General features: G+C 50.8%; 1 protein-coding gene across 2 annotated transcripts; it reads right to left on the bottom strand.

The window, feature by feature from the left end:
- Positions 1 to 13377: 13377 nt before the first annotated feature.
- NME6 (NME/NM23 nucleoside diphosphate kinase 6) lies at positions 13378 to 14936 on the bottom strand. Of its 2 annotated transcripts, none has more exons than XM_074903643.1 (5): positions 14832 to 14936; positions 14647 to 14749; positions 14494 to 14533; positions 13908 to 14068; positions 13378 to 13662 (listed from the first exon to the last, which is right to left on the bottom strand). In XM_074903643.1, the coding sequence occupies exons 1-5, from the start codon at positions 14910 to 14912 to the stop codon at positions 13496 to 13498; spliced, it is 552 nt and encodes a 183-aa protein (XP_074759744.1). In that variant the 5' UTR covers positions 14913 to 14936; the 3' UTR covers positions 13378 to 13495. The 2 variants fall into 2 exon arrangements, with proteins under 2 accessions (XP_074759744.1, XP_074759746.1); XM_074903645.1 differs by having other exon boundaries at positions 14647 to 14768; positions 14833 to 14928.
- Between the last annotated feature and the right edge of the window lie 49 nt (positions 14937 to 14985).

The raw sequence follows: 14985 nt of genomic DNA, 5'->3' as shown, positions 1-14985 counted from the left end.
GCATCCTGATCTTTCTTCCATCATCCCGACACAAGGGTTTTTCTTACCAGCATGTGACGATACAGTCACCATGTCTGCATGATGGACAAGGCATGGGGAAGCAGTTATTGCTCATAAACCTCAACCAAGGGCTGCTGAAGGTGGTACTTGCTGGGTGCCTGTGGCCAGAGCTGCTGCTGCCCACCATGCCAGTGCCACGAAGCCCAGCAGACGCAGCCCAGGTGCACCGGTGCGCAAATACAGCCTGGTGCAGCAGCCTCAGAGGGACTGCTGAAGAAATGGGGCTGAGAGGGGGTTAAAAACCACCTGCAGTTACCTTGTCTTGGGGTGCAGATCTGTCCCAGCCAGCGCTCGGCACAGGCACACTGTACTCAGGGGCAGCTCTCGGCTGGGTGAGGTGGAGGATCCAGAGAGGCTTGAGCTCACACACATGACGACAAGGGGACAAACAGGGCTGCAAAGCATGTGGCTGCATGACAGCACAGGGCACTGCGGGGACCACAGGTGATCATGGGGCTGTGCATAATAAACTCCTGTTCTCCCTATGCAGCTTTTTCGTTGGTCCATTCGGCTGCCCCGGCAGATGTCAGGACTCTATTCCCGAATCAGAGAACAGGGTAAGCGGGCACGGCGGCGCGTTGGGCAGGAGCTGCAGCGGAGCAGCGCTGCCTTCGGGGCAGGTCTCGCTGACAGCGCTGGGGTGCGAGGGAGGGTGCACCTCACTGAACTCCAGGATTTAGTCCCCTGCTATTCTGACTTGGCAATTGTACACTTCAGAACACGGCCCACCTGCCTCAGTACAGGGCAGCTGTGAGAAGCTTTTCCTTACAGGTAACTCCAACAAACCTCCTGCAGTCAGGATTCAACAGTGTTCCCAGACAAGCTGTCAATTCATGTCACTCTCCATCTACTAAACATTGAAGATGTCACCTGATGGCTCTGCAGGGGCCCATTGCCATTATACAAGACCAAAGTGAATAAAAGCCTTCCCTTCCTCTTTATAGAGCAACTGAGGTCTATTGTCATGTGTCTTCACAAGGTTAAACAAATTTCAAGTTTGTCCCCTTCCTTTACACCCATTAATCTGTTTCTAAGTTATCTGTCCAAAGCACGTATCCACATATCAGTTGTTGTTTTAAAATGTTGAGCAATGGAGAATTCACTGCTGCTGTTGGGAAGTTTTTTCCTTACAGCTACTTATCGCAAGAAACTGTCAAAGCACTGTTAAAAATTGTGTGGGTTTCTTCCCTCTTGGAATTGCTCAAATGTCAGCTCTGTTTCATTCATAATTTTCAGGTCTTTCTCTTCCAGATTAAGGACCCTCTTTCTAATAGTATTTTCTCCTTGCTTCTACTTGTGCCCTGTGATCAGTATCAGTGCTTACAAAGTAGAAGAGCTAAGTTCTGATTCACTTCCCTTTTACTCTCCAGTTTTTCAGCTTTTTAAAAAATAATATCAAGAGGAAAACTTTCAATCAAAAGATTAATTTTCTTTGCCTAGCATAATGACATCCAAACTTTTTAGTCCATCTGGGATGTGAGGGCTACAAGGCTGAGAAACCACTGCCTGGTCAAGCTCTCCAGCAGTCTCCAGATCAGCATTGTTTTTGACAGGATTTTTTGTCACTAATTTTACATACATTCAGCCCGTACCTAAGGACTGTATCATCCAATATTCTGGAACTTTCAGATTGTCGCTCTTCCTCCAGCCAGCCCCCAGATAAAGCCATGGGCATTTTGATGCAAGAACAGCCCAGCTTGCTTAGAGCAGCGTTGTGGCCAGGAGCAGGTGCCTGAGAGGGGCGAGGGCTGGGGGAGACCACAGCAGTGTTCCCTCAGAATCACCTCCTGTCTCCAGCTGTCCCTGCCTGCAGACCTGCCTGATGTGCACATCGAGCTGTATAGAATCACAGAATCAGCTAGGTTGGAAAGGACCTTGAAGATCATCTAGTCCAACCGTTAACCTGGCGCTGACAGTTCCCAACTACAAAATAAATTCAAAATTACTTATGTGTGAACTTTCACAGCGCTAAGGCCGTTGATGGTTTTGTCAGGGCTCAAGTGCCTCTCTGCTGTGTAGGTGTGAGCAGGGAGGGCTCTGTCCAGGACCTTGTTGGGCGCTTTCACCGCTGACCTGTAGCCAGAGGCAGGAGTCTGCAGGCAAGTTACAGTGAAGCTGGCACCGGTGAAGGTGGGGACCTGCCTGCTGCATTGGAGGAACAGGGGACCTCAGGAACCAGAGTGACAAAAATAAGAATAAACGTAATAGTCAGAGGTTAGGCATGTAAGGGTTAGTCACCTGTTTGTGCTCCAAACTGGGGCTCAACACTTGGAATAAGAGCAGGTGAGCAAGAGGCGTGTGAACCCACTGCCTCTGTTTGCTGTAGGTACCCAGCGATGACACACAAGTCATCGTACTGGCAGGAGCAGCAGGGAATGGTTAGTTCCGCTGCAGGAGGACGGAGAGTTCTGAAGAGCCACAGGCGATGCTCTCCCACGCTGACAAATTCAGGATGGATTAAGAATGGAGCTACAGGGCTACAGTAGAGCCGCAGCAGCTGTGCAGAGGAATGACCCTGATTTTTCACCATGGTCTGAAGCAGGGTAGCAGTCAGTGGATGCAGCCACATGACAAGAAACGCCAGATTTATACCCTTTGTCCTCAGACATCCTGTACACTGTGAAATAGGAAGACACGGTAAGAAAATCTCCCTTTCTCCCTTGGACTGCACAGGAATGAGCCTTGAAAGAGTCTCCCCCTTGTCTCGGTTCCTTTCCTCTCTCTCACTTGCACTGGAGGCAATTTCTCGTGGTAACTAATGGCTTACAAAGTATTTCCCCATGCAGTTACACCTGTCCCCACCACTGGCCGGACCAGAAAGGCTGGGCAGGGGTGCAGAGAGGGAGCACTGATGCCGTCAGTGCTGGGGAGGCAGCTGGCTTCTGTGATTCCTGCCGGAGAGGGGAGGCAGCCCCACTGCTGCCATCGTGGCTGAGACCCCGCTCAGCCCCGGCGCAGCCCCTGCAGCGGGTGCCCTTCCGCCCAGCTCCAGCACTTGGGGTGCATTATGTTGCCGTTGCTCTGACGGAAGGGCAGATGTGCTCTGTGCCCACCCAGGGAAGCCAGTGGCTCTGGCAGAAGGACGTGGCTCTCCTCGCCAGGCCACCACATCTGTTTGCGCTCAGGTAAGTGGTGCAGACAGCCTGGAGCACGCGGCTCCGGGAGGTCCTGACCTGGGCTGCGACCCCATCCCAGTTTGAGGAGATGGCTGGGCTGAGGGAGCCAGCAATAACGCGGGATTCATTTCTCCTGGAAGGACTGACAGGGTGGTTGTGTTTGAGGCATCCCCAGCAGCCTGCCCGCATGCCCAGCTCCCCCCAGGAGCCCGGGGTGCCAGTACTGCGTTTGCCCCCAGTAGCATGGCAGCAGGGACCCCTGTGAGGGTCCCACCATGCGTGAGGCTCTGCCCCACCACAGGCAGCACTCCTGCCCTCCCAGCCCTCCCTTACCTCCATGTCCAAGAGCAAACAGGGGACAGCACCTGGTGCTTGGTAAGAGGAAAAACTAGCAATGTCCCCCTTACCTGCACGAGGAAAAGCTGTGTGTCCTCCAGGCTATGAGTGGAGGAGAGGCTTTTAACCCTGCGAGAGCCCTGGGGGAGAGGCTTTCAGAGGTCGCTCTTGTTCAGTGGCAGGAGCAAGGAGCAGAGGAGCATTTGCCCAATCAGCCCGCACAAGTGGGATGTGAGCCCACAGGACAAAGCCCTCCCGGCACAGGACCCTCCCTGATCCCCTGTTCTGCTCCCGGCCGTGCCAAGTGCAGCCCAGGCAGAGCTCTCCAGCCCTGGCCTCCTGCCCCAGCCCTGCGGCAGGTCCTGAGGTGCTGGGCTGCAGCACGACGGACCCTGCCAGGCACCCTGGCCAGGGGAGGGTGGCTGGCTGGGGCGCCGAGCTGCAGCCCCTCTGCCCTGAGTCCTTCTTTATGACCCCACTGTGTCTGCTGCAGTGCTGCGGGTACCTACTGGCCATCGCCAGCAGAGAGGCAGCGTTGTGGAGGGCTGGCCCTTGGCTACACTCGCAGTGACAAACCCGTGGGCAACACAGCACCGGGTGACTGCTTGGGATCTGCACCGCAGCCGTGTCCGCCCGGCCCAGGCTGTGCGGGGCGCTTGGAGGGGAGAGTGTGGGGACTAGGAGAGAACACGGCCGTGGCGGGACTGTGACCTGGCAGCAGCTCTGACTGGGCTTAGTTAAGGCACCAAGCAGAGCCCTGTGGGTTCTTGAAGAACTAGACAGCAGGATTACACGGACTTACACAGGGTGAATGCTGCCTGCTCTGAGCCTGGAGCCATCCCCAAAAGAAACAGCAGGTTTAGCTGGAGTTCACCACATAGTGCCGTGGAAATGTGAAGTAGGAAACCAAGGAGATGCAGACACTGTAACAGGGAATGAATCTGGGGATCGAGACTGAGACATGATCATCTCTGCAGCAGGAATGCAGCATTGCTTTGTTGAGTTCTGTTTCCTGGTGATTGAGCAATAGGAGCTGATCCTACAATAACCTCCGTACCTGAAATTTCAAGAGTTGAGGAGCTGAGCAGTAACATCGTTTGGAGAGTAGGGAAAGCACATCCAGCAACCCTACACGGAGGGAACACCCGTGTGGAAATTCAGCATAGACACTAGATGAAACTACTACCTCATTGAGGGGGAAAATCCGTGTCAGAAAGAACGTCCGAGGTTGTGAACGACTGACTCGCAGTAACTACGAGCCCTGCGTGTCTATGGGTGTGTTTTCAGGGGAGCTGGGTTGACAGGGCAGAAGGACCAGGATAACAGGGCTTTGTGACACAGACATTTGCTTTGAGCTTACAGAATTACACCTTTCTCTTGTGGCAATGATGAATGTTTCCCTGTTTCATACAGAAACTCTCCAGGATTTTAGATGAGGGCACATGCTGACAGGACTCAGAGAAACACCCTCTCACACAAATAGTTGATCTTTGTTGAGACCATCAACACTTGACACAAATGTTAAAATAGACTGAAATCTTGCCAGATGTCAGAAACAGTATTCAGTTCTGATAAGCCATGTCCATTTTTTGTGGTAATATCTTCAGGACAGTCTTGATAAGAAATATCAATGTTTGTATCCTCCTCTGGTCAGTTGAGGCATATCAAATCTCACCCGTGATAAATCAAATCTCCATGAACTTGTGAAGTGTTAAGGGAGTTGTTTTATAAACCAAATGCCTAAATGTGGGAGTGTAACCACAAGGCTCAGGCCCAGTCCTGTAAGTACTCAACATTTCTGGAAATCAGACTCTTAACGGAGTGCAGGGCCCTTACGGCCTCCAAGCACTTTCCAAAAACCAAGCGTACTCTTGTAAAACCAGGAACTTTGCCAAGTTGTGTTTCCCTACTTGTTTTGAGAGATATGTTCTTCCAGTTCAAGGATTCTTTATCAAGCAAAACCCACTATTGCTTGTATCACAGTCACTACAGCAGAACTGCCAGCTCACTGCTCATGGTCTCCACAATGCACAAATGCTTCCTCTGGACACGGCGACAAGGAAAACAGTGCAACTGGTGGTGTTCAGGGTGGCCAGACTCTGCTTGCTGGATCCAACCCCTACCCAGAACACAGCCAGCTCCATGGCCAGAGTTGCCCCGGGCTGTAACCAGGCAGGTCTGGAGAACCTCTAAGGCCAGAGATTCCACAGCCTGAGACCCCGCTCCACTACTTAAGGATTCTCAGTGACTGTTGCTCCTTACAGCCAGGTGGAAGGAAACCTCTTGAACTCTGAAACCTGTGGGGGTTTTGGGTGATGGGAAGCTCAGTATGAGTCAACAATGTGTCCTGGTGGCCAAAAGGGCCAACAGTGTCCTGGGTGCATTAGGCACAGTATAGGTAATTGCTTGAAAGCAGTGATTGTCCCACTGTATTTAACTGTACCTCAAGTACTGTGTGCAGTTTTGGACTCCACAATGTAAGAAGGATATAGAATATTAGAATGTGTCCAAAGGAATGCAGTAATGATGGTGAAAGAACTAGAGGACATGACTTATGAGGAGCAGGTGAGGATACTGGGTTTGTTCAGCCTAGAGGAGAATGGAGGTGACCTCATCGCTGTCTACAACTTCCTCATGAGAGGGAGATGCTGATTTATCTCTGGTGTCCAGTGGTAAAATGCAAGGTAATGGCTTAAAGCTGTGTCAGGGGGAGATCAGATAAAACATCAGGGAAAAGTTCTTCACTGAGAGGGCAGTCAAGCACTTGAACAAGCTCCACAGGGAAACAGTCTTGGCTTCAAGCCTGTCAGCATTCAAGAAATGTTTGGACAATGGATATATATATAGATATATATATAGATATATATATAGATATATATGGTTTAACTTTCAGGTTGCCCTTTGTGGAGTCAAGAGTTGTATACCATGATCTTTGTGGGTCCCTCCCAACTGAGAATATTCTAGGAGTCTGTGAACTTGAAACATCCTGTCTGAATTTTGCCAGCTGCCTCTTGTCCTCCCCCATGCCCCACTGTGATGAGCCTGGCATTGTTTTCTTGGTAACATCCCCACAGATACTGGAAGGCTATATGCCCCCTGCAAGGCCATTCCTTCTGCAGGCTGAACTGGTCCAGCTCCCTCAGCCTCTGCTCACGGTGAGTGCGAGTGCTCCAGCCATGACCATCTCAGTGGCTCTGCACTGAACTCTTCTGAGCTTGCTGGTGTACTTCTTGTTTTGGGAAACCCAGCACCGGATGCAGTACTTGGATACGATCTCCGAAGTACAAGCAGAGGGCTATAATCACTCCCCTAGTTCCACTCTCATTGGTTCTGGTCACACAGCCCCGGATGCCGTTGGACGTTGCTGCCAGGGCACATGGCTCACTGATGTGCAGGTCGCTGCCCACCAAGGGCCCACAGGGCCTTTCCCACAGAGCTGCTGCTCAGCCAGGCATCCCCAGACCCTTGTGTTGCCAGGGCTCTTCCTTCCCTGGTGCAGGACTGGGCATCTGTCCTTGCTGAATCTCACGGGGTTCCTTCTGCGTCACTCCTCCAGTCTGTCCAGGTCCCCCTGGATGGCAGCCCTGCCCTCGAGCATATTGACTGCTCCCCTCGGTTTGCTCTCGCCTGCAAATCGGACAGGAGTGCACTCTTATCTCTTTCCTATCACCAATGAAGATGTCAAACAGGACAGGTCCCAGGACAGATACCTGTGATGATTTACCTCTCAGTGGCCTCCAGGTAGAGCACGACCTGTTCTAAACCTGATGATCCAGTTTTACATCGCTGCTTTCACTGACGTGGCTGTTGCTTTGAATACACAAGCTGAATGCACTTTTCATCCTGCATTCTCTGCACACACTTCTACCAGCTGGGCAACCTCATTTGTCCTGGCTTTCTGCGGCCATATCTGGCTCAGGAGCTTAGCGGTTTGTTAATGGCAATGTTTCTCCCTGCTGGCTGCAATGGGCTGTTCTTTGTTTTTTTCTCTCAGTGATTTTGATTGTCACAGGTGCAGTTTCAAACAAATGTAGTACAAATTGCAGCTCAGGCTTGTATGTTCTCTTTTTCCTCTGAACATCTCTTTTTAAAAATATCCACGGGCAATGTTCTGTATGACTCTCTTACAAATACCACAGTTGTAGCACTCAGACTTATCTAACAGAGATTATACTAAACCACCCCGTTTTACTATGACATCAATACAGTCAAGAGTCCTGAGCTTACAACTCCCTTGTACCAGCCAGGTGTTGCCACACTGGAGCAGGTCCTGTGGAGGTCATAGAGGTGGCTGGGCTGGAGCACAGGACACACAAGGGGAAGCTGAGGCTGCTTTGTTCAGCCTCGAAAGAAGGCAAGAGGGAATCTTGCTGTGATCTGCAGCTGCCTAATGGGAGTGAGGAGATGATGGATACAGACTCTTCTCACATTTGCATGGTGATGAGAAGAGGCAGCAGGCCTCCTTCTTCTAACAAGATTTTTTTGCCTGAAGAAAATTGCATCATCTCAAGCTTTTATTCAGTTTAATCGACCACTTGTATTCATATTTTAGGAAAAAGAACCGGCCAAAGCTAACTAACTCACTTGTGTTTGTCAGGAGCTAAGAGCATGCACATACTCGAACACCATGAGCACACAACACAGTGGCGTTATCCTGTGGTACTGCCCCTGCCCTGTGGGGTTTGGGGGCAGGTCTAACACCTACACAGAGTCCCGGACAATGGAAAGTGGGGTCCTGGCACCAGCCCCAGGGTCACAGTTTCTTCCTTGGACAACTTGTACTCAGAAAGCGACAAGGAAAGTCTTTCCTGTCGGCACTGAGCAGCACTTCTGCCTAATGCTTGCTCCCCAGCCCTCTGGGGAAAGGTGGCCCCCGGCGCCCCATGGCCAGCTCTGTCCTGCTGCGGGGACCCAGCCCTCCAAGGCTTCTCACCCATCAAGGCTGCCCCAGGGGCCAATTAACACACTCCAAACAAGATGCTTCAAACAGAAGGCTGAAGTTTGAGAGAGAAGTTTTCTTGCTTCCAGTTTGGTACCCATTCCCCAAGGCTTCTCTCCACAGAGAAAATACCACTAGGGCTTCACTCCCAATTACTAGAAGCCTACAGCACTTCACTTCCCCAGCTAGCATGTTTCTGTGAGACTTGTAAACAAGCACAAAGCGGGCTATTAAAAGTTCAAGGCAATCACTCCTGCAATAACTTTGAAGCTGTTTACACCTGTTGTAATCCATTGCATCATAATACAAGCAGCAGAACAAGACATGGAGAAAGAATGTCTTTGTTCCATAGAGACTTCCCATCTTTGAATTGTTTACACTCCAGACAACAAAATAAACATGAAGTTTTTTAAGTATTAAAAGGAGAAAAAGATAAATAATTTAACAGTGCTTTAGCAGTCAATATGCACTACTTGAATGACAGTAACTTTATGGAAAACAGAAGTTATTGCAACAGTAAATACAAAGCTGCAGTTCCGCAGCCATCTGTCATACCGCCTGTGCCTTCCTGCCCAAAGTCCTGCCCCACTCCAAGGCAGCGCATCCACACCGGGTAGCGTACTACAGCCACGTCAGAGGTACGACAGATTGTCATGGGTGTAACGGGCAGTTTGAGATCCCCGGCTTTTACTGGGAGCCCGGGGCTCCCGACCCTGTGTCCAGCCCCAGCCCCAGCGGTGGCTGACGGGAGCCAGACCACAGCTCCACGTCTGCAGCGGGAACCGCGGTGGGGCTGCGGCAAAGGCGCGTTGGCAGGGCCCAGAGCTGGGCTGAGATGTCTCACAGCGTGGAGCTGGGCCAGAGCTTTCACAGAAATGTATGTGGCACAGTTTAAGATATGAACTTGGTTTACTATTGGAGGAATTTAGTGTTTGTGGCAGCGCTGAAGGTCGGGACACAGCATGCCTTGAGCACATAGAGGGAGCACAGCATGAGCCCTCAAGACAGACTTTACAGGGAAAGACAGAAAGACAGTGCTGCTGGTTTGACAGCCAGAACTCAACAGAGACCCCAGCACTGATTTTTTGACCTGTTTGGAGTAATACACAGCGCAGCACAAAGAGGACACAGACCCCCCTGGACCAGACATTCTGTGCTTTCTTTCATCAGTGGAGAGTGACTGGTGGTTTGGGGCAATTTGCCCAATCTGTCGGGCTGGGACAGCCCAGACTCACAGTCCCTCTGGAGACTGGCACCAGGCCTGAGACAGTCCGAGGATTCCTGGAGTTGGCTTCCGACATCCAGTGTTTTCACAGCTATTGTGTAGGTATGCAGGAGTGCGCTGCTTCCACTGCCAAGCAGGGCACGGCCACCCCAGGTTTCTGGATATGGGGAGATGCTCTGCTGGACACGGCACTCACAAGAAAGAACTGGTCAGGAGGTAAAGGCTGAGGGTAGCCTTAGATGTAGTGACCACAAGATGGAGTTCAGGATCCCGAGAAGAGGGAGAAAGGCAAAAAGTGTGATGGCCTGAGGGCACTAATACGCCTCAAGGTTCCTGACCAGTCTCACTGGGGCCCTCCACCCACGGGCCCAAGAGCTCCATCTCAGGTCAGGCCTGGACCCCCATCCCCACTATCATAGGCAGAACAACCTCAGCTTGAAGAATTTCACTTGTTGCCAATTAACATAAACTTTTAATTAGGGATTCAAATGCTGAGGAAAAAGCAAGATGACAAATAATTAAAGAAACACTTATGGAAACACCTTTCCTTCCCTTCCCCAGGCTCAGCTGCAGTCCAACACTCTCTGCCCCCCTTCCCAGTCTCAGCTCCCCTTGCTGTCCCTGTGTGTTACCCTCAGTTTCTCCAGATCCCTCTGGTGAGGTGATGCTTTTTAAGCACAAGAGGTTGGGGTCAGTGTGTTGTACTTTCTTTTGCCACTCACTGCTTCTTACTCTTTTCTTCTACTGCTCTTTCCTTCTTGCTTCTCTGCTCAGTCACAGCACACCTGTGGGCTGCAGACCCCCAGGGGTGTAGCTGCTCCAGTGCAAGTCCTCTGCAGGCTGCAGTTCCTCAGAGGTGTGTCTGCTCTGGCCTCGTTCCTCCCTGGGCTGCAGTCTCTTCAGGGAGAAATGGGCCCATGGGAATTTCATTCAGTTCAGTAGAGGGAAATGCAAAAAGTCCTCACCCCTGTGCCTGGGAAGATCATGGAACAGCTCCTCCTGGAAGCTGTGCTAAGGCACAGGGAGGACAGGGAGGTGATTTGGGACAGACAGCCTGGCTTCACCAAGGGCAAGTCCTGCCTCACCAGCCTAGTGGCCTTCTAGGATGGAGTGACTATGGCAGTGGACAAGAGCTACAGATGTCATCTATCTGGACATCTTCACTTTCCTATATCAATGCCACGACTATGGACAGATCTCCTGGAGAGAAACACACCACCAAGCAGCTGCTGGTTCAAAGATTCTCCAGAATCTGCTGTTGCATGTGAGACTCCTCCAGAACACAACAGCTACATGAAACCAGAGGTTGCTGCAGCAAACTGCAGCGGCCACGCCTGCCCCTCACCTGCTGTTTGTAACTGCCTCCCTGCACGAGGTGGTATGAGTCTTAAGACGTTTCAACTTGTTCAGACAGACTGGGGACAGGGAGGGGTGCAGCATGTAGAAAAAAGTGAGAAAGGGTACAAGAAATTGTTTTACATTAAAGCCATTTACAAAACCAAAGGTAATTAATTCACCACAGGACCAAGAGGCACCAGGAGGTATACAAAAGAGATGCCAAGTGTCACTAGAGAAGTTAAAAAACATTTATTGAGCATTTACAAGGAGGGGAAAAAAAGAAAAAAAATACTTTCATATGAGTCTTCAAAACAGAGAGCATCTGCCGTCATATCATAAATCCAAAGGCTTCCTTTGATATTAAAAATAGTTTTTGATACTATCTCCTGCATATAACACCAAGTATTTCAATACTAGATCTCCTGATAAAAGTTCACAGAACATCTTTAGATTTGCAAAATAAAGACTCTGCCTAGGGAAACAGGACAACCTCTACTCAAGTACAGTCTTGGTGGACCAAAGAAATGTTAATATGGCCATAAGAACTAGCAGGTATCTAAGGGATGGTGATTGTGATCTGATAATTATTCTGTGAAAACACTGCACCACTAAGCCAGTGTTATTTGTACTTGAAATTTTAAAAGGGTCAGTTTACCCAAATGTAATAATTGCAAGTGTCTAGAAAAAAAACATTTAAAACAAGTGAAAGCTATGATTTATCATTTAATGACATCCCAAATTAATATCCAGAGAAGAATGCCACAGTATAAAGAAAAAAGATGAAAACAATATTAAGGGTTAATAGTTACAAGAAAAAACACACACAACAACAGAAACTCAGGGAATCAGTAAAATCTCAGTTGACAGTAGCATTAAGGACAGCACGATTTCAGAGCTGTATAAACACATAGTCATGAGCAGCTCCACCATTGGATACTGCTGGTGAAAATAAAAGCAGCAATGCAAAAATGCAGAAATATTTCACAGATCTCTTTGATCTGTACCTGGAACAAAACAAAGACTGCATTTAATCTCATATAATAGTAAGGAAGGAACAAAAATGTTGATGTATTTAATCAAGGAAGCTCTACGGCAGCATTTCTTACAATTAGACATTTTTCAATCAAACACCCAACATTTCACAGAGTTGCATTAAACCAGTCCAAGAGTAACGTGCCTTTGGCCTGTGACACAGTAACTGGTAAACCTGGGACTCAGCCAACAGCTCAGTCAACCGCTTCAGCGACTAGTACCATCCACACTAGTCATGGGTAACTTCAGAAAAGAGGGTCGAGCTGACAAACGTCTTGTCCCGAGTACTTTATAAAGGTACCTTCACCAATACAGTGCATTTGAAATGATCCAAAAGAAATTCACTCGGTACAACATGGCACCTTAATTAAAAAATCAGCATTATAAGCAGCTATCGGGGGACCGTTTAAATGGATTAAAAACTCATACAAGAACAGGTGTCACAACGTAGTATCGCACAGGACAGCATAAATAAGCACGTCAGAACCTTGCACTGTACCTCAAAACCAAGTCCTCATGCACCACCATATAATAATTTTGTCAATCATCCGGATAATTAAATTACTTTGTCCATGTAACAAAGGATATGGAACTCGGTGCTTAGATGCCCAGTGAACCTACAGGCAACAAAGTCTCCAAGTTGCCATGAGGCATTCTGTTAGAAGGCTTAAAGAGCTCCTGGCAGAAATTCCATAGCCCCTGGGTACCAGCGTTCAAATTAACTTCTCTGGCGTTTTATTATGGATTCCAGGAATCCACAGCTCTAACAGCCACTACCAAGTTTCATCAGAAGTGCTGATCTCATGCCCCAGGCAATTTAAAAGCACACCCCAGAAGACCCTTCTCAGGCCCGGAGCTCTCCACAGCTCTCTGCGGCCAGCCCAGCCCCGTGGGACACGCAAACGGCTGCTAACCCCGACGGGGGCTCAGAACACAAATCATGAGACAAAACTACTGATGACAACCCTTTTTCTCAGCTTGGATCCACGAAAGCAAGGACTGGAGAGTTAGTATTGCCCTGCTTACCACTGCATTTTTTCATATTTTTTTCCCCCTCTTTCCTCCTTAAGGGACTGTGGGAACAGAGCAAATATTAAGAATACGAGGCCCACTATCAGGAAAACCAATCAATCATATCCTAACTGGAACTAGCAACCCCCTTCCACCTAGCCCTTTGATGGGCTCACCTGTACCACTCGCAGCAAAGAACTGCGTGGCTAGACCTCTGTATGGAGCTGGAGTACTGCTACTTGAGAAGTTTTCCCTAAAATGCTCCAGCTCCCATACACGGCATGAATAACATAATCCCAGGTAGCACAACACAACGTGCATTAGGTCTTTCCCTCCCTGACACTCCTTAAAACACTCTGTGGCTCTGTGTCCTGCCACGGGGCTGGCTCAGCGTGCTGAGCAGATGCTTCCACCCAGCAAACCACACCCCCAGGTAGCTCAGCTCTGCTCTGTTTCCTCAGCTCTGAGCACACAGTGGACACGCTCCTCGACATTGTAATACACCTGCCCACAGCGCAGACGTGGCTCTTCCTGCTGGTACCAGAGCTGTTCATTGAACTCTGGGAAGAAAAAGGCAATTTCTCTGCTGGCTGATGCTGGAGAATCTGTTAGAAAACAGAGGAGAAGAAAATGAGAGATGCCAGTCTGGTACCACTAACACAAGTGTGTTCCAAAGGGAAGGACAGACACTGTAAAGAAAAGCATCAGGCTAGGTCACACAAGGACAGCAGTGAGCAAATCATTAACTTTGACTCCAGAACAGAAAGCAAGCAAAGGCAGACAAAACACCATCATTCACACCTCCCTGAGCTCGAGTCTTTGCACAACACCCCTCCAAGGACAAGCCCACCTGAGCCGTGAGTGGTATTCCTGGTGTCCGTGAGGCCGTAAGCTCCTCGAATGGAGTCTGGGACATTGTTTCGGGCTCGGAAGACTTTGGTGGGTCCCATCAGGGATCTCCAGAGGGGGACAGCATTCTCATGGGCCAAGATATACGCCCACATGGGGCCACTGAGAAAAGGACCAGGGACAAGCAGATGTAGACAAGGTTACAAAAGGGCACAGCTCCTTCATTCTCCTAAATAGAGCAAGCACAAAGAAGCAGGAAGTGCAAGTGCTGTGCAGTGCTCTCTGGGGGGGGACACAGACCTACCACCGCACCAGACACTGAGCCCACGGCGCAGAGGTAAAGGGCTTGCACGAGTGACCTTCTCCTAGGTGGTGGCACGCATGCCCTTGGGCGATGCCTCTTCACCAAGTACAGCTGTTGTCCTGGCAGTTGGGACCGGACATTTCTCCACCCTCGGGCCCAGAGCCTCCCACCCCGGTACGTCGCAAGCACCAGCGCCTGATGCAGCACAGCCCACACCCAGGCCCTCCGGGTGCAGGAGCTCAGGCCAGACAAGGACAAGCTGCCCCCCCGCCCCCCGCCGTACCTGGCCATGAACTCCACCAGCCGCTGGTAGAAGAACCGCCCTGCGGGAGAGAGAGCTCCGGAGTCACAGAGCGCGGCGGCGCCGGCACCGGCCCTGCCCGCCGGCCGAGCTCGTCCGCCCGCCTGCTCCCGCCCCGCAGCCCCGGCCGCCTACCCGCGTGCTCCCGGTAGAAGCGGCGGCTCTCCTCCCGCCCGCAGCGCAGCTTCTTGGCGCGCACGATGAGGAACCGGTTGCTGAGGATGGTTTCGTGCACGGCCTGCGGGCAGAGACGCAGCGGATGGGCGGGCGACGCACACCGACGGGCCGCGCCGCGCCGGTCCGCTCCGCCCACCTCTCACCTCCAGCACCAACGGGTGGGCCACGGCGTCCGGCTTCAGCAGCGCCAGGGTCAGCTGCAGCGGCCGCCCGCGGCCCGCCATGGCGCGCGCCTCGCCGGGCGGCGTCGCGCCGATGAGGTCAGGGGGAGCGTCGCGCGCGTGACGCACCAAGAAG

Source organism: Athene noctua, chromosome 3 (assembly GCF_965140245.1).
Source record: "Athene noctua chromosome 3, bAthNoc1.hap1.1, whole genome shotgun sequence".
NCBI lineage: Eukaryota > Metazoa > Chordata > Aves > Strigiformes > Strigidae > Athene > Athene noctua.
Note: the sequence above shows the minus strand (reverse complement) of the source record. Positions and strands in the feature narration are given on the sequence as shown.

Excerpts from the sequence above, each read along its gene's own strand:
- NME6 (XM_074903645.1), bottom strand. The coding sequence starts at position 14,912 with ATGGCGGGCCGCGGGCGGCCGCTGCAGCTGACCCTGGCGCTGCTGAAG. Across the intron at positions 14,769-14,832 it reads GCCCACCCGTTGGTGCTGGA|GCTGCGTCTCTGCCCGCAGG; the intron begins GGTGAGAGGTGG and ends GCCCGCCCATCC. Across the intron at positions 14,069-14,493 it reads CTGGTGGAGTTCATGGCCAG|TGGCCCCATGTGGGCGTATA; the intron begins GTACGGCGGGGG and ends TCCTTTTCTCAG.